Source organism: Corythoichthys intestinalis, chromosome 3, assembly GCF_030265065.1.
Source record: "Corythoichthys intestinalis isolate RoL2023-P3 chromosome 3, ASM3026506v1, whole genome shotgun sequence".
NCBI classification, from domain to species: Eukaryota; Metazoa; Chordata; class Actinopteri; order Syngnathiformes; family Syngnathidae; genus Corythoichthys; species Corythoichthys intestinalis.
This window is the reverse complement of record NC_080397.1, coordinates 29,181,890-29,204,430: the sequence shown is the minus strand read 5'-3', so window position 1 is coordinate 29,204,430 and position 22,541 is coordinate 29,181,890. Positions and strand designations below refer to the sequence as shown.

At 40.1% G+C, this 22,541-nt stretch overlaps 1 protein-coding gene across 1 annotated transcript; it reads left to right on the top strand.

Annotated features, from left to right (window-relative positions):
- Positions 1 to 467: 467 nt before the first annotated feature.
- Positions 468 to 14,535, top strand: ubac1 (UBA domain containing 1). The gene is made up of 10 exons (XM_057830903.1): positions 468 to 949; positions 4,195 to 4,315; positions 4,710 to 4,783; positions 8,581 to 8,688; positions 9,022 to 9,124; positions 9,213 to 9,321; positions 9,743 to 10,004; positions 10,077 to 10,163; positions 13,104 to 13,242; positions 13,587 to 14,535. The coding sequence occupies exons 1-10, from the start codon at positions 812 to 814 to the stop codon at positions 13,700 to 13,702; spliced, it is 1,257 nt and encodes a 418-aa protein (XP_057686886.1). The 5' UTR covers positions 468 to 811; the 3' UTR covers positions 13,703 to 14,535.
- Positions 14,536 to 22,541: the final 8,006 nt, after the last annotated feature.

Sequence of the window (22,541 nt, the reverse complement as noted above, 5' to 3'; positions counted from 1 at the left end):
TTTTTTTTTTTTTTTTTTTTTTTCAATTCTACAACACATGGCGAACAATTGGGAGTTTGTAAATTGTGATATGGAGTGTGATATATATGGTTTCTTTCTACAAAAAAAAATAATAATAAAAATACATTTAAAAATGACATCTGAGCTGCAATTCTCTCATCTGGTGGAAATTTCTAAATAATATTAATCAAATACATGTCAAAGTAGTCATCCAAAAAAAAAAAAACACTCAAATACACGTTTTTTAAAAGTATTCAGTGAAAACAATGCACAAATTATTAGTCGAGCTGACAAAAAAAAAAAAACTCAAGTTAAAGTAGCGTTACATCAAAACGATATTACTCAGGTTAAAGTAAAAGTTGTCATCCAAAAAATTCTCTCAAATACAAGTAAAAAAGTATTCCGTGAAAATACTGCGCTATGTCCCCCTGGCTGAGGACTACAACTCCCACAATGCCCCGCCGCTCGTCTACGTCTAGTTCAAGGTTCATCGTGAGAGTAAAAATAGGCTCGGCTCTCTCTCTTCACTTTCCCTAATTCGGAGACCGAGGGGCACCGACACAAGCCGCTAATTTTGTCCCGGCCACGAAGCGACCCCGCCGGCCACCTAAAAATGTCTCTCCGGTGAAATCATCTGTCAACGGTCCTCCCTTCGCTAGCAAGCTATCTAGTTAGCTTGCAGTCCAAAACACAACTGACGGCGAGCTTTGCTACATACTAGCTAACCTTAAATGAAATAACACGGGCTTGCAAATTGAAATACGACTTTTTTTTATTTGGGGGGGTCTCGAAAAGCCTTGAAAACGCCGCCATGTTCGTCCAGGAAGAGAAAATGTTCGCCGGTAAAGTGTTGAAGATTCACATCTGCACCGTGGACGGCGCCGAGTGGCTGGAGGAGATCACGGAAGACACTACGGTGGACAAACTCAAGGAGAAGTGCTTGAAACATGTAAGATTTTGTCCCCCGTGTTGTTGTCCTCCTCATATTTCCAGTGGACTTGATATAAATGTCTATTTCGGGATCGGCTGGGCTAATATAAACCCAGTCTCTGATGTTAGCAGGTCCCTGGCTTTTCTCACGTGGCTTTATTTACGACCTTTATTACCGCATAGCACACTACAGATCTGTACAGAAAGTACGTACTGGTTGTGTACGTGTAGCAGTTAGCATAGACACAGGTTATACTGACAGGAAAGATCTCAAATCGTCATTAGCCGTTCGAGATAATGCGAAGACGAGTTAATTATAAGTCGTGAATGAAATTTATAGCTTTCACAAACGAACACAAGGTAAAATTGGTACTGGAATTTGCTTTAGAATGATGCCATATGCCTGAAAAATAGGCGAGTTCAGCTCCTTAAGTCATCTGCATTTGGACCTCTTTAACTAGAAAACGCCATTTCTGGAGTAATTGTACTACAAGTCTGTGTACTTGTTACTACCAATTTCTTGAAAAAAATTACATGGGTAGCTTTGTTATGCTGTAAATGTAAGCTTGTAATACAACTACACGCAAATAAGGTTCCTGTTGTGCAAGTGCATGGAAGGACACGTACATGTAGTACAAGTACACGTAAGGACATGTACATTTAAGCCCCTTACACACATACCTGAACTCCGGTTAATTCGCAGGATTTAAACAGGGAGCCCTTATTTGTGAAAGCAATTTCCCGGGTCGAATGACACACAGATGACACGGACAATTACCGGGTCGTGTCCTAGTATTATCTCCGGGACTTACCCGAGATGTGGCATGTGTGAAAGCAAGCGTTTAATTCCCGGGTCACAGCGCGACGGCTGGTGACGTAAATATCATGGCGGGTCGTTCATCATTTCCTCTTTCTTCCCAGTAAGACGAAAAGTGTTAAACATCGCAATTATCAACATGTCAAACTAGAAATTGCTAAGTTAAACTGGAAACATAATGAAATTAAATTGCTACTGGATCGTACAGCCGAGGAAAGAGACAGTCCATCGTCCATCTTTGGAAATGTGCCATTTATTTTGTTCCCGATGCCGACTAAAAGTGACGTAATTACCAGGTTATTAAATAGCGCCAGCCAACCTCCCAGCACAGAGAGCGTCAAGTCGCTAACACGGGACAAGTCTGAAAGTGTCCAACTCGTGTTATTCCCGGGACATCTCTTCATGTCTGAAAGCCATGGCACGGGTAAATCCCGCGTCACCTTACATGGGAATTTACCAGGATATAAGTCTGAAAGGGGCTTTAATACGCAAGGGCACGTACTCGTAGTACGAGTATACGCAAGGGCACGTACTCGTAGTACGAGTACACGAGAGGGCACGTGCGTGTACACGCGAGGGCACGCTCTTGCAGTACGAGTGCGCGCGAGGGCACGCACTCGCAGTACGAGTACACGCGAGGGCACGCACTGGCAGTACGAGTACACGCGATGGCACGCACTGGCAGTACGAGTACACGCGAGGGCACGCACTCGCAGTACGAGTACACGCGAGGGCACGCACTCGCAGTACGAGTACACGCGAGGGCACGCACTCGCAGTACGAGTACACGCGAGGGCACGCACTTGCAGTACGAGTACACGCGAGGGCACGTAGTTGTAGTTCAAGTACACGCGAGGGCACGTACAAGTACACGCAAGGGCACGTACTTGTAGTACAAGTACATGCAAGGGCACATACTTGTACTACAAGTACACGAAAGGGCACGTACTTGTAGTACAAGAACATGCAAGCAGAGGTGTGTTGTAACGCGTTACATTTACTCAGTTACATTTACTTGAGTATTGAGTGCATGTTGTATAAGGAAACGTGCTTGAAGCAAAAGTACACGCAAGGGCACGTACTTCTAGTACAAGAAGACGCAAGGGCACGTACTTCTAGTACAAGTACACGCAATCAGAGGTGTGTAGTAACGCGTTCCATTTAGTCCGTTACATTTACCTGAGTAACTTTTACTTTTTACTTTTACATGAGTAGATTTGTGCAGAGGAAACGCTACTGTTACATTTTTTGTCTTTATGCTACATATTAGAATTTAATTTTTTTGCTCTAGACGCCAACAGTGGCTGTACCAGTTTCACCAATGAGAAGTTGCACAATAATCACATGACTCCATTCTACCAATCAGGCTCGAGCTTGCTGTTCTATGAACATGCTGCCCTGCCTGTTCAATCACATGGCGTCTTTAAAGCACTTTAATAAACTAAGTATTTGACATAGAGCGCTGCTGTCAACATGACTCAAAAGCGTGGATTCTAACCTCTGTCCCAGTTTTTATTTGGCACCAATTTACCACGGGAAAACTGAGCTATAATCCTTTTAATTTCATAATAGGAAATGTTTTCTCCACTGCAAGTCACTCATGCTATTTGGATTAATGATGCTTCATTTTTGTACATTTGTGCTGTTGCCAGAATTAAAGGTTTTTATTTGTATTCATTTGGATTAATGTGATTATGCAATAGGTTATAGTACAGTATAATAATAACAAATCATATAAATAACTTTGTGCTAAGAAAAAAAAAATCTAACATCATGAGCAGTTACTCACAATGTTACTAATTACATAAGTAATTGATTTGAAGTAACGTTACTCTTACTTGAGTAAATTTTTTGGCTACTCTACCCACCGCTGCATGCAAGGACACGTACATGTACTTATATTGCCAGCACACACACTGGGAGAGATGGCAGCGAATGAACAGATTGGACGTCTCTCGCCGTTAATGGCACACAATGAGAAGAAGTAAGCTAGTTAAATAAGTTAAATAATTATGACTTCATTTTAATGTCAATGCATCGACTTTGATGGGAACGTGGGGCAATGAAAAATATTTCCATGCCTCTGCCATTTATATAAATGACTTTATTAATACTAACAGATGTCCAATCCGTATGAATTTAAAATGGATTGAACATCTAGCGCCGTCAATGATAGACAATGAGAAATAAGCAAATTATGGTTTCATTTTAATTGCAATGCATTGACTGTAATGGGAACATTGACTCAGGCCTGCCATTTTAGGGCAAAAAAAGTATTTTCATGCTTCTGACATGAATTGAAATGAGTTTATAACTGGTAGACATCCAATCCATTTGAAGAGGAAGGTTTGGCAGCAATTGAGCATTCGTCTGAAGAGATGCAGACTTCACCATCAGTGATAGTGAAGTCTATGAGAGATGTTACTTTTTGGCCATATTTGTTGCAGTGTTGGCAAGGAAACTCTGACGATCCCAAGACAATAACCCACCACAAGCTCATCCACGTTGCGACAGAGCGAGTGTTGAATGACACCAAAACCGTGGCCGATGAACGCCTCAAAGATAAAGGTACGTCCGCGCTAGTCCACCGATATGTTGGCCCAAGATATAGACTTTTTATAAGTTGGCCAATTATAACAGTATAGTTAATATGAGATTAAAGTCGTAGTATATCCAGTATAATAGAAACAATGCAACATTGACTGCTTAAAAACTAGCCGTATCAAGTGATTTAAGTTTGCATCGCGATTAATCACATCAGGTCCCTAGTTAACTTGCGATTATTCATATATTTTTTTTTGTATAATGAGTGTTTCAATTCTCTCCAAATCAACGTGCATTAAAAGTACACCAGCTAACAAAATCTGCTTTAGACATCGGCAATCAGAAATTTATCAGACTTTGAAAATCCCATATCATTCAACTTCTAGTTTCTACTCATCTTTTGATTGGTCTTTTCCAGATGTTCTTCTGCTCATAAAGAAAAGGCCGCCGCCGACCCCTCCTAAGATGGCTGACGTGAGCGCTGAAGACAAGGTTGGTCGCGTTCATAGTTAGCACAAGTAAACTTGATATTTCTGGGCACTACGCTAATGTTGCTAAAGTCCTAACATTAGCTACTAGTTCCAAATATATATTTACAGTGGGGAGAACAAGTATTTGATACACTGCTGATTTTGCTGGTTTTCCCACTTGCAAAGCATGTAGAGGTCTGTAATTTGTATCATAAGTTCTCTTCAACTGTGAGGGACGGAATCGAATACAAAAAAACAGAAAATCACGTATGATTTTTAAATAATAAATTTGCATTTAATTGCATGAAATAAGTGTTTGATACATCACAAAAATCGAACTTGATATTTGGTACAGAAACCTTTGTTCACTATTACAGATACCAAACGTTTCCTGTAGTCCTTGACAAGGTTTGCACACACTGCAGCAGGGATTTTGGCCCACTCCTCCATGCAGATCTTCTCCAGAGCCTTCAGGTTTCGGAGCTGCTGCCGGGCAACACGGACTTTCAGCTCCCTCCATAGATTTTCTATCGGGTTCAGATCTGGTGACTGGCTAGGCCACTCCAGGACCTTAAGATGCTTCTTGCCTTGCCTTGCCTTGCCTTACGGAGCCACTCTTCAGTTGCCATGGCTGTGTGCTTTGGGTCGTTGTCATGCTGGAAGACCCAGCCACGACCCATCGTCAGGGCTCTCACTGAAGGAAGGAGGTTGTCAGCCAAGATCTGGCGAAACATAGCCCCATCCATCCTCCCCTCAATATGGTGCAGTCGTCCAGTACCCTTGGCAGAGAAGCAGCCCCAAAAAATGATGTTTCCTCCTCCATGTTTCACGGTTGGGATGGTGTTCTTGGGGTTGTACTCATCCTTCTTTTTCCTCCAAACACGACGAGCCGAGTTTAGACCAAAAAGTTCAATTTTGGTCTCATCCGACCACATGACCTTCTCCCATTGCTCCTCTGGATCATCCAGATGGTCAGTGGCAAACTTCAGACGTGTCTGGATATGCACTGGCTTCAGCAGCGGGACCTTGCTATTTTTGCTAAATTACTATAAACAGACGAACAAATTTTAATTTACACTCTGCAACATTTTAAAGCCTTTTTTGCATTAAGTTTTAAGGTGTCTGACAATGTCAACAAAATAAATAGATAAAAGAAAATGTTCAGTTTAGAAAATATTACAACTAAACAAACAAGACAGCCATTGCATTAGAGGTTACGGTCCAGAAAAATGTCTGCCCACAGCAGTGTTGTTTTCATCAACAGTGATGATAACGAAAATATTTCAGCGACGAACCATGTTTTCATGACGATGACGAGCTAAGAACATGTCTAGTGAGACTAGAGTCTAAACATAACGATAAGAATGCCAGTTTTCGTTTTGACATAGTTTCTTTTATACAGTGGGGCAAATAAGTATTCAGTCAACCACCAATTGTGCAAGTTCTCCTACTTGGAAAGATTAGAGAGGCCTGTAATTGTCAACATGGGTAAACCTCAACCATGAGAGACAGAATGTGGAAAAAAAAAAAAAACAGAAAATCACATTGTTTGATTTTTAAAAAATGTATTTCCAAATTAGAGTGGAAAATAAGTATTTGGTCACCTACGAACAAGCAAGATTTCTGGCTGTCAAAGAGGTCCACCTTCTTCTAATGAGGTCTAACGAGGCTTCACTCGTTACCTGTATAAATGGCACCTGTTTTAACTCATTACCGGTATAAAAGACAGCTGTCCACAACCTCAGTCGGTCACACTCCAAACTCCACTATGGCCAAGACCAAAGAGCTGTCGAACGACACCAGAGACAAAATTGTAGACCTGCACCAGGCTGGGAAGACTGAATCTGCAATAGGTAAAACGCTTGTTGTAAAGAAATCAACTGTGGGAGCAATTATTAGAAAATGGAAGACATACAAGACCACTGATAATCTCCCTTGATCTGGGGCTCCATGCAAGATCTCACCTCGTGGCGTCAAAATGATAACAAGAACGGTGAGAAAAAATCCCAGAACCACACGGGGGGAACTAGTGAATGACCTACAGAGAGCTGGGACCACAGTAACAAAGGCAAGTAACACAATGCGCCGCCAGGGACTCAAATCCTGCACTGCCAGACGTGTCCCCCTGCTGAAGAAAGTACACGTCCAGGCCCGTCTGCGGTTCACTAGAGAGCATTTGGATGATCCAGAAGAGGACTAGGAGAATGTGTTATGGTCAGATTAAATCAAAATAGAACTTTTTGGTAGAAACACAGGTTCTCGTGTTTGGAGGAGAAAGAATACTGAATTGCATCCGAAAAACACCATACCCACTGTGAAGCATGGGGGTGGACCTTTGGGCTGTTTTTCTGCAAAGGGACCAGGACGACTGATCTGTGTAAAGGAAAGAATGAATGGGCCCATGTATCGAGAGATTTTGAGTGAAAATCTCCTTCCATGAGCAAAGGCATTGAAGATGAGACCTGGCTGGGTCTTTCAGCATGACAATGATCCCAAACACATAGCCAAGGCAACAAAGGAGTGGCTTCTTAGCATTTCAAGGTCCCTGAGTGGCCTAGCCAGTCTCCAGATCTCAACCCCATAGAAAATCTGGTGAAGGAGTTGAAAGTCAGTGTTGCCCAACAGCCCCCCAAAAAAACACTGCTCTAGTTGGAGATCTGCATGGAGGAATGGGCCAAAATACCAGCAACAGTGTGTGCAAAGCTTGTGAAGAGTTACAGAAAACGTTTGGCCTCCGTTATTGCCAACAAAGGGTACATAACAAAGTATTGAGATGAACTTTTGGTATTGACCAAATACTTATTTTCCACCATGATTTGCAAATGAATTCTTTAAAAATCAAACAATGTGATTTTTTTTCCCCCCACATTCTGTCTCATGGTCGAGGTTTACCCATGTTGACAATTACAGGCCTCGCTAATATTTTCAAGCGGGAGGACTTGCACAATCGGTGGTTTACTAAATACTTATTTGCCCCACTGTATGTTCCCAATGCGTGGCATTTTCATATTGTACATGAAGTATGTCAGCTTGCATCGTAGCAGTGTTTGGGTCATCTCACTCATTTGAGATGTGCTGTGCCTCTCACTCGCTCTCCTCACCGGAGTTTAGGATGGGTCTAAAGCTAGGCTGCATTCCATCTTGTTTGTTTGGTAACACGGTAAGATTTGTTTTCTTATCTTGGCAACCTACTTTAGCCTTTAAAGGTCAGTGCTGAGTGATCATCAGACGCTAAATGTAACTCCTGGCGTTAGTGTAGCAATTGCATTAGCATTAGCTACAGATATATAGTGATAAACATGGGAACTGCTTACACCAACCAAACTTTAAAAGCCTTCAAATGCCTTGAGGGCCAGACATACTTTGTAGCAGGATTCGTCACGGAGATTTTATTGGCGAAAAACACGTCAGATGTTTCATCATGCCCACACGTAGATTAATTTCAAGCAGACCTGTTGCCAGACAGAATATATTAAAAGCATGCAGAGATGCCACTAGACAGGGAATATGAAACGCATGGGATGGCACAATAAATATTCCCTTCTGTCTCGTCTATACATAATTTGTCATTGGTCCACTTTTCACCACTGGAAACTATCATAAAAATGCAGTATTTACCATTCAATAACGTTTTAATTAATTGTAATTTGAAGCGGGACGCTGCCCGCTGACAGCCCTCTCACAGAAAATGGATTGGACATCTTGCAACGTTAGTGGCAGCCTGAGCAGATGCTTTGACGTTGATAAAATAATGCATTCAAAGGACAGTTTTTGAAAGAAATGCTAATAATGTTTTCCCGGCTTTTGTGATTCCACCAGAAAAAAGAGGACAACAAAGCACCGGACAAGGACGCCATCTTGAAGGCCACCGCCAACCTCAGCGTTCGCCACACGGACCACGCCGTCACGCAGCACAATATCAGAGATGTACGTAAGACTTTTTCATGCATTCTTATGGACATAACGTCTTGGGCATTTGCAGATCACTTCCTGTTGATTTTGGGCCATTTTCTGTTCATTTTGGAGGAGTCCAAAAATTACCGTAGTTAGGACTTCATTTTAATGTTACTGCATGGACTTTGATGGGAATTTGGCCTGAAGGAGCCATCTTAGTTGGGGCAAAGAAAGGTCTTTTCCTACTTTTGCCATGAATTCAGTTGAATTTAATCACTAGTCGACAGTCGATCCATTTGAAATGGATCAGACGTCTATGGCCGTCCATGTCAGCAAAAGAGTTGATCTCGGTGTTACTTATTCCAGTTTCAGACAGAGCTCCGAAAAATCCTGGTGTCCCTCATTGAAGTGGCCCAGAAGCTCCTGGCCTTGAATCCTGACGCTGTGGAGCTTTTCAAAAAGGCCAACGGTGGGTACCACGAAAATTGAAACAAAGCTAAATGAAATTGGTAAGCTTAACCAAACTAGGGTTAATGGGCATCTCGGTCTGTTTGCAGACATGTTGGATGAAGACGAGGACGAGCGAGTGGATGAGGCGGCGCTACAGCAGCTGACAGAAATGGGCTTCCCTGAGAGTAGAGCCGTTAAAGCACTCAGACTCAACCAGTAAGTCTCACAATTAAATTAACAGGAAGTGACACATGAAGGCCCTGACATTACCAGAAAGACTCAACAGCGATAGGAAATGACCCCAAATTAACATTAAGTGACAAAGAAACGCCTGAAAATCAACAGGAATTGACTCAGAAATGTCCTAATATCTACGGGAAGTGACCTAAAATCAGCAAGAAGTGTCCCATAAATGCCACAGAATCAACAGGAAGTGACAATGAAATGCCCCATAATTGACAAGAAGTGACTTGTGAATGTTTCAAACCTATTGATTTTTGGGTATTTACTTCCTGCTGTTTTTAGGACTTTTACAGGTCACTTCCTGTTCATTTTGGGTCACTACCTGTTTATTAATGAACGGCCGTCAATGGCGTCTAAGGAGTTGAAAAATTATCTCCCGTTTGCCTTTCCTCAGCATGTCAGTGACCCAGGCCATGGAATGGCTGATCGAGCACGTGGATGACCCTTCGGCGGACGCCGGCGCCACCGGGACGCCGTCCCGCCCGCTCGGGCGACGGCCCTCGGCGGATGCAAGCGCATCCGGGACGCCATCCCGACCGCACGGGCGACTGCCCTCCGATGAGAGCCCCGGCCCCGCTTCCTCCGGCAGGCAAGATGAGCTGACGGAGATTTTTAAGAAAATTCGCAGGAAAAGGGAGTTCCGGCCCGATTCCAGAGTGCGTGCCGCCATAATATTCTCGAGCTTGACCACTTGACTTCTTGACCTATTGATCTTTGTTTGCTTCTAGGCCGTGTTCGCACTGATGGAAATGGGATTCGAGGAGAAACAGGTGATCGACGCTCTCAAGGTCAACAACAACCAGCAAGATGCGGCAGTAGGTCATCTCTGCTCACTCCCTGTTAATTTTGGGACATGTCATGCTCACTTCCTGTTGACTTTGGGCAAGGGCGTAGGTTTGGTCTCAATATTGGTAGGAACGATATAACAGCATAACCTGCATGTACACTTTTTGCTGTGGGCGGGACATTAATATGACCAAACAGATTGGGTGAACGGGGGTCAGGGCTACATTTCTCACGAATATGAACCTAATTAACTGATAGGCTAAATGGTTAATGCAAAATAAATCTGTATTGATTCATACTAACTTTCGCACTGCACATTTACTGTATCAGTATTTGTCTTAATCTGATCGTTTTTCTTAAATCTAGTCGATAGGCTCCAGCACGTCCGTGACCCTCGTGAGGAAAAGCGGCATGGAAAATGAATGAATGAATGGTCGAATAATTTTCTTCATCTTGTTTTGAGTTTTAAAGGCTCGCTAACAGATTAATGCACCTGATGCTTCCACTTACTTTTAGTAAATATTAGGGCTGTCAAAATTATCGCGTTAGCGGGCGGTAATTAATTTTTAATTAATCACGTTAAAATATTTGACGCATTTAACGCACATGCCCCGCTCAAACAGATTAAAATGACAGCACAGGGTCATGTCCACTTGTTACTTGTGTTTTTTTTTTTTTTTTTGTCGCCTTCTGCTGGCGCTTGGGTCCGACTGATTTTATGGGTTTCAGGCTTTCAGCACCATGAGCCTTGTGTAAATATTGACTTCAACAATGGCAAGCTACTAGTTTATTTTTTGATTGAAAATTTTACAAATTTTATTAAAACGAAAACATTAAGAGGGGTTTTAATATAAAATTTCTATAACTTGTACTAACATTTATCTTCTAAGAACTACAAGTCTTTCTATCCATGGATCGCTTTAACAGAATGTATATATCCGTTTTGTGTCTTATCTTTCCATTCCAACAATAATTTACAGAAAAATATGGCATATTTTATAAATGGTTTGAATTGCGATTAATTACGATTAATTAATTTTTAAGCTGTGACAAACTCGATTAAAAATTTGAATCTTTGGACAGCCCTAAAAATATTACCATTTGTTCTTATAAAGCCCATACATTTAAAAGTCGGTCATTTTTTTTCACATAATTACAGAAAAAAAAACGTTTTCAAATAATATTTTGGGCTGGTTTAAGACCACATAAGCAAAATAAAAGTGAACACTGGGGAGAAGGAGGTAAACTTTGGTTCACTACAGTTCTTACAGCTGAGCAGAGTTCACTGTATTTTTCACAGTTTAATTAACGTTAACATAATACATACAGTCAGGAGGACACGTCTCCTAAGCAGGTTCCTACTCAGGTTAGCGAGTTCACACAGTTCGATGTAATGGTAATGCTAAACTGTGAGGCAGGTCAGACTTTCAGTAGCAAAATTAGTGGCGCGTTTCCCACCTTCACAACAATGACTCTTTATCGTATTTACAGCGACTGCTGGCCGAAAAAAAACTTCTAACATCCCTCCTCTTTGAAGCAGGTGGAGGAGGCGGCATGTCAACATGTGATGTAATTCTGTACTGTGAGAGTGTGCGTGAAGGGGTGGGGGTGTCAAGTCATCAGCCAATCAAACGTTCATACGAGGACAAAAAACACGGACTGGTACATTCAACAAGTGAAAAGGGGTAAATGTAAGTGAAAATAATTCACTTAATAATGGTAGGGTCAATTCTATCGTTACAACATATGGGAAGACAATCTAAATGACCTATAGAATTGAACACATTGTATAATGCAAATAAAGTTGCTTAAAAGTTGGTATGGACAATTTGAGCATCCTGGAAAGTTGGTAATGTTTTGTCCCTATGCAAACCTATGCCCTTGATTTTGGGTCATTTTCTGTTGATTTTGAGGCATTTCCAGGTCACTTCCTCTTGATTTTCAGTTACGTCCTGTAGATTTTGGGGAATTTTGGGTTACTTTGTGCTTATTTCTGGTCACTTATTGTTAATTTTCAGTCAATTCCTGTTGATTTTGGAGCATTTCCGGGTCACCTCCTGGTGCATAGACATTGATAAAATAATTTAGCATTATTCCTATTATTTAGTTATCATTTAATCGTTATTATTATTAGATTTTTAAAGGCCGATACCGTTTTTTTTAAAGAAAAAAATTCAGCTGATTGCCGACTTTTTTTTTAACACTGGACACTAGGTGGTGCAAAAACACAATTACCAAAGGTCATCACCCAGTCAACATAACATTACTATTTTTTTTAAACATTATTACGATTATATATGCTGATATTGGCCAATCTTGGAAAAAAAAAAGTCCATATAGTGGCCAATTATTATTTTTACAATTTTATTGAATTATTACTTTATTTGGATCTTTTAATGATATGTTATTATTTTATTTTTTTATCAGATTATATTTATTATTGTTTAATTTTTTTTTTTTTGGTTAAATTCATTGATTTGCTGCCACCACTTCAGATGGATTTTATGTCTACTAGTGATAAACTCAATTTATGGCCGAAGAATGAAAAAGCTTTTCTTTGCCCCTACCAAAATGGCCACTCTGAGGCCACGTTCCCATCAAAAGTCAATGCATTGACATGAAAATGAAGTCATAACTCGCTCGTTGTCTGCCGTTCTATTGTTAGCGCAACTGAATGTCGCCCCTACTGAGATGGCCTCAGGGCGACCATGTTGGTAGGGGCAATATTCCCATCATAGTCGATGGACTGGCATTCAAATCAAGTCCTAAGCAGCTTATTTGTCAACCCATTTTTATCAGAACGTCTGGATTTACTCATTGTCTGCCTTTGACGGTGCTCGACGAACAAACGAAAGTCGGCCAGAAAGAGTTCACTTGATTTTCAGACTCCGTTCTCGTCGGCCGCCGAGCTAATCGTAGCAGGCCCGCCAGTGAAAATCGTCGTTCAGAAGTGGCCTTTTGTTTTCCAGTGTGAGTGGCTGCTGGGGGACAAGAAGCCGTCCGCAGAGGACATGGACAAAGGCATCGACACCGACAGTCCGCTTTTTCAGGCCATCCTGGAGAACCCCGTTGTCCAGTTGGGTTTAACCAACCCCAAGACTCTACTTGGTACGCGCCAGAGTCACTTGCTGTACAGTTTTGGTCATTTCCTGTTGATTTTGGGGCGTTAATGGGTCACTTTTGTTTTATGAGGCAGTTGAGGGTCACTTCCTGTTGTTTTGTTTCACTTCCTGTACATTTTGATAATATCTTAAAAATTTTAGGCCATTTCTGTGCGACTTCCTGTTGATTTCAAGTCACTACCTTTTGGTTTCGGGGCACTTATTGGTCACTTTTTGGATTTTGGGCCAGTTTCTTGGTTATTTCCTGTCAATTGGTCACTTTCTGATTTTTGACTTTTGCTTCTTTTTTTTGTTTGTTTGTTTGTTTGTTTTCCGGTCGTGCCCGGGAAGCGTTCGAGGACATGCTTGAAAACCCGTTGAACAGCACTCAGTGGATGAACGACCCCGAGACGGGCCCTGTCATGCTCCAGATCTCCAGAATCTTCCAGACCCTCAATCGCACATAGACTGACCCTAAAATGGACTCGGCTAATTATATTTATAAAACATAACGCAAATATTATTATTACAGCAAAATATTATTATTACGATACAAAGTTGTATTTGCTATCTTGTTTTTAAAAAGTACCTACAACAATTTACTGTTTTATTTTTGTTGTTGCCACAGGTCAACACGTGCGCATGTTTGATGTTTACATCTAATGTATTGTTTTTAAACATGTTAATTTATTTGGATTTTCCCCTTTTTAAGCCTTCTGTTGTCAAATGAGTCGATTGACAATGGCCGCGCTGATAAAACATTACATTTTTTTGGTGATTTTGGAGAAAGGATGTCATTCTTGAAGGGTATAAAATGAAATTGAAGTGAGGATGTTGCAAGAAACTAGAACAATGGGTCACTTTCTGTTGATTTTGGGGCACTTTTTTCCCCTAGGCATTTACAGGTCCTTTCAGTCAAATTATAGCCATTTTTAACCCATTGGTGTTATTTGTCCATTTTCTGGCTTTTTTTTTTTTTTTTCTTGGTTTCATCAAAGATAAAGCATTTGAAAAATTACACTAGGGAGCTAATATTTTCCCAGGATAGTAAAAACATCTAAGATCAAAATGGCACCATGCTGCAATTTCTAACTTATTGCAAACAGGTTGGGGAGACTTCCACTAAATTCTTGTAATAATGCCGTGTTCTGGCTCATTGACTCCGATTATAAATCATAATTTTTGATATGCTGTAAACCTGATGTGTTATAATGCATTTTCCGTGATTACTCATGCAATCGCTTCTTTGGCGAGTCAAAAACATGGAAATGGAGGAATTTGTGTGTTGAGAGGCTTAACACCCAAAAGTCACTAGGGGGCGCCAAATGCCAATACATGAATTTGCTTGCAAAGAAAGCTTGTTATGACCTATGGACTTATTTGGGCCTCTAAGTTATATGAAATATTCAAATTAGACTTTTATTTTACATATATATATATATATATATATATATATACAGCATAGTTAGTTTTGCTATTAAAATAATACTGCTATTAATGTCCATAAGGCGTTAAATTTAAGAAAAAAATGTGTAGATAGGTTTGATGCAAATGAACATTTTTGAGTGGTTGAAAGTGACAAGTGATAAATTACTTAGTTATCACACTTCAAAGGAAAAGCCATACTTTGGACAAAATCACAAGAATGTAGTCAAAATCACGCCCACGGGTTGAATTGGGGGCTGGTTGACCTCAGATTGACCTATTAAAAAAATTGTTTATGTCTAAGAAATGATAGCAGCACAAACAAAAGATCATTTTTCTGTAAATTTTTGTACGATGGAGGCCAACTTCACAGAGGTAGTTAACCTATTTGAGGTAGCCACAAGATAAAAACATGCTCTATTAATATACGTACTTAGTCAAAACATGCTCTATTAATATAGTTAGTCATTGCAGCGACGAGGGGGCAACTTGTTTTGATGAAATTAGTACAGCGAGAAGTATGGTAGCCGAGAAGTGTCAGGCGAAATGCTAATTCCAAACACTTTTCAAAAAGAAAAAAAACAACAAACGCAAATTGGCCAAAGCACGATTGCAAATAGCCACGACACGAACCCGAATTGCAAGCAGCACGGATGCAAACGGATCGCAATACCAAACTGCAAAAAGCCACTGCACGAACGCAAAAGGATGACCTGGAAGTAGATAAATTCCACGGAAGTTGGCATGAGGACTATAACTCTTGCACTGCTGCTTCCACCGTGGAGATAGTCACAAAGCAATATAGAGCGATCCCTTGCTACTTTGTGCTTCAAACTTGCGCTCTTAGCCCATCGCGAATTTTTTTTTTTTCAATTAAAATATAATCGATACAGATGAGCTGTCCTGAGCCGTTCGCATAGTCTCACTCCCTCCCTCCCTCCCTCTCCCTGCTCTTTGTTGGTCAGGCAGTGCACTGGAGTTGCTTATTTCAGTTAACAATGATAGACAGACGTTTGGGTTTGATCTTGCCAGAGATGCGAATTTCAAAGCGCCGCATACGTCAATCATTGTTTAACTTGTTAAACAGTTGCTGTGGCAACTCGTGTGTGAGTGTGAGTGAGCAGCTTGAGTGGACTCACTCAATGCAGCATTTAATAAAGCCAAGCATTTTTCTACTTTATTCTTGATTAAAAATAATTCTAATTATAAAACACATACACTACTGTTCAAAAGTTTGGGGTCACCCAGACAATTTTGTGTTTTCCTTCAAAAGTCACACTTTTATTTTATAAGAGTTTCAAAATGAATAGAAAATATAGCCAGGACATTGACAAGGTTGGAAATGATTACTATTTAAAATAAAGATAATTTTCTCCTTCAAACTTTACTTTTATCAAAGAATGCTCATTTTGCAACAATTACAGCTTTGCAGACCTATGGTGTACTAGTTGTTAATTTGTTAAGAAGATGAGAAACTTCACTCCACGCTTTCAGAAGCACCTCCCACAAGTTGGATTGGCTTGATGGGCACTTCTTGCGTACCATACAGTCAAGCTGCTCCCACAACAGCTCAGTGGGTATGAGATCTGTTGACTGTGCTGGCCACTCCATTACAGGTAGAATACCAGCTGACTGCTTCTTTCCTAAATAGTTCTTGCATAATTTGGAGGTGTGAGTCACTCTGATGTTGTAGGATGAAATTGACTCCAATCAAGTGTTGTCCACAGGGTAGGGCATGCTGTTGCAAAATGGAGTGATAGCCTTCTTTATTTAAAATCCCATTGATCTTGTACAAATCTCCCACTTTACCAGCACCAAAGGAACTCCAGACCATCACATTACCTTCACCATTGTTGACAGATGACATCAGGCACTCTTCCAGCATCTTTTCAGTTGTTTTGTGTGTCACAAATGTTCTTTTCTTTGATCCAGTCCAAACACCTCAAACTTTGGTTCGTCTGTCCATCACACTTTTTTCCAATCTTCCTCAGTCCAATGTCTGTGCTCTTTTGCCCATATTAATCGTTTCCTTTTAATAGCCTGTCTCAGATGAAGCTTTTTCCTTTCCCACGCTGCCCTGAAAACCAGCATCCCGGAGTCGTCTCTTCACTGTCGACATTGACACTGGCGTTTTACGGGTACTATTTAATGAAGCTGCTAGATTAGGACCCGCTAGGCATCTATTTCTCAAACTGGAGACTCTTATGCACTTGTCTTCTTGCTAAGTTGTGCAGCGGGGACTCCCGCTTCTCTTTCTACTCTGATTAAATCTTGTTTGCGCTGCTCTCTGAAGGGAGTGGTACACAGCGTTATAGGATATCTTCAATTTTTTGGGCAATTTCTTTTATGGAATAGCCTTTATTCATCAATTCACACACTTTTAAAAAAAAGTATAATTAAAAAAAAACAAAAAAAACTTGTCTGTCAGAAATCTTAACTCATTTGCTCCCAAAAACATATAAATACGTTCTATTTTTCATTGTTTCAGTGTCCCAAAGACGTATTTATACATTTTACGTATTTTTTAACAAGAGACATTTCTAGGTTCTGATTCAACTTAGCTCCAAAGCACAAAACTGAAAATCCATTTTAAAGCAATAAAACTGGCCACTGGAGTGCAGTAGCGCATTTGGTAAGACCTCCAACCCGATTCAACGGAATGAAAGGCCGGCCTCATGGCCGGGGTGCCAACGGAAGACGACCGAATGGACGTCCAGGATGCCAGGCGGCGAACGACTGAGCAGAACAACAGAGAGGATGCCCAGCATGCCAGGCGTTGGATGACCGAGCATAACGACCGGGACCACCAGTGCAGCGGACGATGCCGTTGAGTCCATGCTGGAAAGACTAAAAAAAATCTATCTTTTAGAGACAGGCGGCGATGAGGGAAAAGTTTACCACGGCCGTCGCAGCCACAACAGCGTCATCTCTCAGTTAGTTATGTGTAAATAAATTGTGACTTTGCCATCAAAAGCTCTATTTGTCTTGTTGTTTATGTTATTTTGAAAAAGGAAAACATTCAGATGTTTGGGATGTAACTAAAGCAAAAAATGGCTGTGTTAAAGTCAGTTATGTTTGAAATGTATGCGTTTATAAAAAGCTCAATTTCTCTGTTTTTTCATGAGAAATTGGAAAATTGCTCAAACTAAGCTATTTTCTAATGCTGATTTCTAAAGAATGGAAAAAGAAATGAACTAACTTTTTTTTCCTGATGAAAGAAGAGAGTCTAATCTTTCCTATTGTTCAAAACATTATTTGAAAGCATTTTTTCTGGATCTAGGTGAAAAATTAGTAATATGGTATTTACTTAAGTGGAAGAATCTGACGGATTAATCTGTTAACGAGCCTTTAAAACTCAAAACGAGATGAAGAAAATTATTTGACTAGATTTAAGAAACATTATCAGATTAAGACATCATACCGCAAATTTGCAGTGTCAATACACATGTATTTTGCATTAATCAATTATGTTTTTATTGTTGGGAAATGTAGCCCTGACCGCCGTTCACCCTATCTGTTTGGTCTTATTAATGTCCCGTCCCCAGCAAAAAGTGTACATGCAGGTTATACTGTTACATTGTCCTTACCAATATTGAGACCAAACCTACGCCCTTGAATCACTGGCTTGCTCGCGCAGCCTCACATTACACACAAACAAGGACCCACAAGGGAATGCTCATAGCTGCCAGAAAAAATCAATTATCAAATTAGTTGGCAACTAATTTACTAATTGATTTTAATCGATTAGTTGTTGCAGCCTTCGTGCGGTCAGTACCCTAATTGCACTGGGGAAGAAAGTGCTCATAAATCTTGAAGTACAGGCTTTGATGGACCTGTACCGCTTCTCTTCCCTGAGGGCAACAGGGAGAACAGGCTGTGAGCTGTCCTAGGAGCGTGATTGTCCTATTAGGTGACAGAAGGTATAATTAACCCTAGCCGGCCCGATAAAACGATAACAATAATTATCGTCACAAAATTTTTGTCAACGGAAATAATACAAAGAATCGATAAAAATCGATAGATTTTAACTGCAACTACACAACTCGAACACCAGAGAGCGCTAATGCGAGGTGAACTCTAGCTCTGAGAGGGTATTCAGTACAGGAGGGAACATTATTAAAGCCCTGATACTGTAGACAGACTTATTTTTCTGGCCTGTAACCATTAAAGCAATTGCTGTCTTGCTTGTTTATTTGCCAGATTTTTGAAACTGAACATTTTCTTGTGTTTATTTATTTTTCTGACATTGTCAGATACCTTAAGACTTCATGCACAAAATGCTTTAACACGTTGCTGAGTTTTATTTAAAATTAGTTTGTAAATTTATGATTATTTAGTTTTTTGAGATTGCATGTTTATTTTGTGCAATGTTCTGCATTTTATTAGCTTTTATATTTGTGCAATGTTCCTCATATTAGTGAAATGATGTGCAGTAGTATGTCACCATGCATGCATTTTTGTTCTGGCACTAAAAATTGATTAAAGCAGCATCTGATTTTGTCAATTTTCACGAAGTGGCAAAAAAAAAACAAAAGACTTGAAATTTGAAAGAAAAAAATGATCGTGATAATTATCGATTTCGACTGATAAGAAAATTTTCATTGCGATAACAATTTTTGTCATATTGCCCAGGTTTAGATACAATTAACGTGTGCCATCTGTTATCTCTGTAACTTAAACGGTGAATTTCAAGCCAGATGCTGACTTGACAGTAACCATGTGCCGATTACGGGTGTCAAGGTACATCATGGTTTGAAAACGTCACGGTTTCAAACCCGCAAAAATTTTCCGTCATACCGTCCCTGCGGTATTAGCAATTTTTTATGTCCCAAAAATGCAGGAAGAAATCCCTTGCTTGCAGCTGCAAGGCTGAACCCTACCCCACCGGTTGTAGCTCAGTGTCAGTGAGCCAGCTATGCTACACAATGGCTGGAGGAGGTGAAACTCCTGAACTTTTTCCCCCATTGAAGAAAACGAAATCGCTGGTATGGGAATACTTCAGCAACAGAAACATTACAGACGGCTGGGGCATAGAGGAGGGCCAACCGACATGTAAAACATTTTTGCGAAGGGTGGCTCTCGAGGACGCAAAACCTCCAATATGATTTCGCATTTATACAAAACTAAAGGTTAGTCAACATTGTCATGAACGTTTGCCACCAGCTAGGAGAGTTAACTCCAGCGTGTTTAGTGTGTATAGCGGTGGTAAAATGTGGTGGGTTTTTTTTCTCTCTGGCAACTATCTTTGTTGAGAGCGAAAGTGTGTGTATAATGTAAACATGATATGAGTCATACACATATGCTTTTTATGGAAAATAATTCAATTATTTTTGTTCTGATGGTAATAATGTTGAGCTGTGACTGTGGGTTTAGGCTCAGTTATTATGCTCCTCACCTCTGGAACAAGTTACCTGAAGGTCTGAAGTATGCTCAAACTGTTAGCTCCTTTAAATCAGGGCTAAAAACGCTTTTGTTTAGTGTAGCATAACCATAACTGCCTATATATTTCAGGCTATTTGCTTTCTATTCCTCTTGTGCTTTATCTCCATTGCTGATTTCAGTTATTATTATCTTTAATTCTATTTGTGATTAAATGCAATTTTTATGTATAATTGTATTTCCTGTTTTAATTGTCTGACTTTTTACTTTCTATTGATTTAATGTGATTTTTATAATCTCCATGTGATGTAAAGCACTTTGAATTGCCTTGTGTTGAATTGTGCTATATAAATAAATTTGCCTTGCCTTGCCTCGCCTCGCCTAAAAAAAAAAAAAAAAGCTACAATGATCAAGTAGGTCGAAATCCAGCGTAGGGCTACTGCACCTTAAAACGTGTTTTGTTTTCTCCTTGAGATAACTGTTGTTGTAATACTTGGTCAAAACAAATAAAAGTTGATTTGAATTGACTTGAAACACATCCATAACTGAACAGTATGGACATGCAGGTGACAATGTTTTTTTAGGTAACCTATTGTGGTTCCTCGGTTTTATTATTATCATAGTTATTCTTTGTTCTCAATTTGACCTCCTTAGAATCCTTCAAAATGCACCAAAGTCGGCAGGCAGGTCATGACAGGTGCAATCTTTGATACCGTGTAAAGACAAATTACAAATACTATGTACTCCTACGCTATGTAGCGCCCCCTAGCAGTCATTCGTTGTCCCGCCGACGCTTTGAGCCCTACTTTGACCCCCTCAGAATGCTTCAAAACTCACCAAACTCAAAAGCCAGATGAACACTGGTGAAAACTTTGATAAAATGTAAAAATAAAAAAATAAAAATAAAAAAAAATCCAAATATGCGTAAATGTATGTAGCACCCCTAGGAACAAAACCAACATTTCATTTAATTTTTTCCCTTTTTCTTTCAAGGTGAAAGAGGAGGTAACAACACAAAGGTTAAAACACATCAGTACAATATGAATGGGATACCATACGCAGTGCCCAGACTGCCGTTAGTACTACATCCAGTTTTCTTTGGCTGGGCAGAGCATGTCCGTAGGTGGGCACTGCCCACCACTGACCCCCCTGGTAACGCCCCTGCCTGAAAAAGTCACATTTTGTCATACATAGTGCTAGTATTTTCTCTAAAGTTGTGTTTCTGATCTAGAAGTAAATGCCTTGAAATAAAATCTTTAATGTTGATATTTTGTCTGCTGGGTATTTTTCAATCTAGAACAAAGAAAAGGTCCGCTCCAATACTTTTGGAAGGGTGCTTCCTGTAAGAGCTGCTACTTACTTCAGTCTGTCAGAAGGAAACTGAAAGATGTTTTCCTTTCACTTTTGGAAACCCCCAGAAGATGCACAACACACCACTGCCTACAAATAGTTCTGATGACTTTACCATCCTTTTGTTGATAAACTTGACACTGTCATTCCCCTTTTACATGCAACTTTTGAATAAATGACACAAAGGGTTTATCATTTTATTTGGCGTGGGGGGCTTTATTTCTTAAATTCTTTCTCCATACATTTGGGCAAATTCTTATGTAAAATAATCACGTGACTTATTCAAATCCTGTACTTAGTGCCATGTGGTATTTGTGCAGTCGGCCACAAGGTGGAGTATAAGAAAGACTGATGTCTGATGATGTGGCACCTCATAGATGAAACTGACAAAGAGCAAAAGTTTTAAAATCATTATTTTCCCTCTTTGATGCAACATTTAACTCAAAGCTACAAAATGACAAACTTGAGTTGTGTCCGACTTATTTGATGATTTTTACAGTTTTAGCTTTTTCATTCCCAAACCACATTATGTTGTCATGTACACTGTGTTGCTGCAAATGCAGTTATTCTTAAAAGTAATTTGTGATGTTCCAAAGTCAATACGTACTGAACCGCTTGGCGCACAAACAATAGCATCCAATGTACAGTATTTAATCCATGAATGGCCTGTTTAAAAAGAATGGCTCAATTTGAATGTGTGATGTGATTTGTGGCAAAACAGCTGGCGTGTGTGTTTGTGTGGACATAATTTTAAGATGCAGAGTACTGTAAAACAGTTAACATCATTTTTGCTTGCTTTTTTTTCCCTACTTGAGAGGTGTACACACCCCATCATACTTGTTCAGCCTTGCTTAGGGAAATTTATGTGATGAAAAACTGCTTAAATTTTAACTACTGACTGGGAGTCACTTTTATCCATCCGTCAGAAAGACACCAAAGCATGTTTTGCTTTCACCTTTGGAGGATGGGTGTTACAAGCAAGATTGCCTTCCTCTACAACATATATGGGGGAAAACACAGACAAGACTGAAAAAGCAGTTTTTCTGCTCTTGCACTCCTCTTTAAAAGAAACTGCTGTATTCTAAGCCAAAGCAACTGTTGTGTTTGATAGAAAAATTTGTCTATATGCTGCCATTGCAGATTCATGGCGCA

Excerpts from the sequence above, each read along its gene's own strand:
- ubac1 (XM_057830903.1), top strand. The coding sequence starts at position 812 with ATGTTCGTCCAGGAAGAGAAAATGTTCGCCGGTAAAGTGTTGAAGATT. Across the intron at positions 8,689-9,021 it reads CGCAGCACAATATCAGAGAT|TTTCAGACAGAGCTCCGAAA; the intron begins GTACGTAAGACT and ends TACTTATTCCAG. Across the intron at positions 10,164-13,103 it reads ACAACCAGCAAGATGCGGCA|TGTGAGTGGCTGCTGGGGGA; the intron begins GTAGGTCATCTC and ends TTTGTTTTCCAG.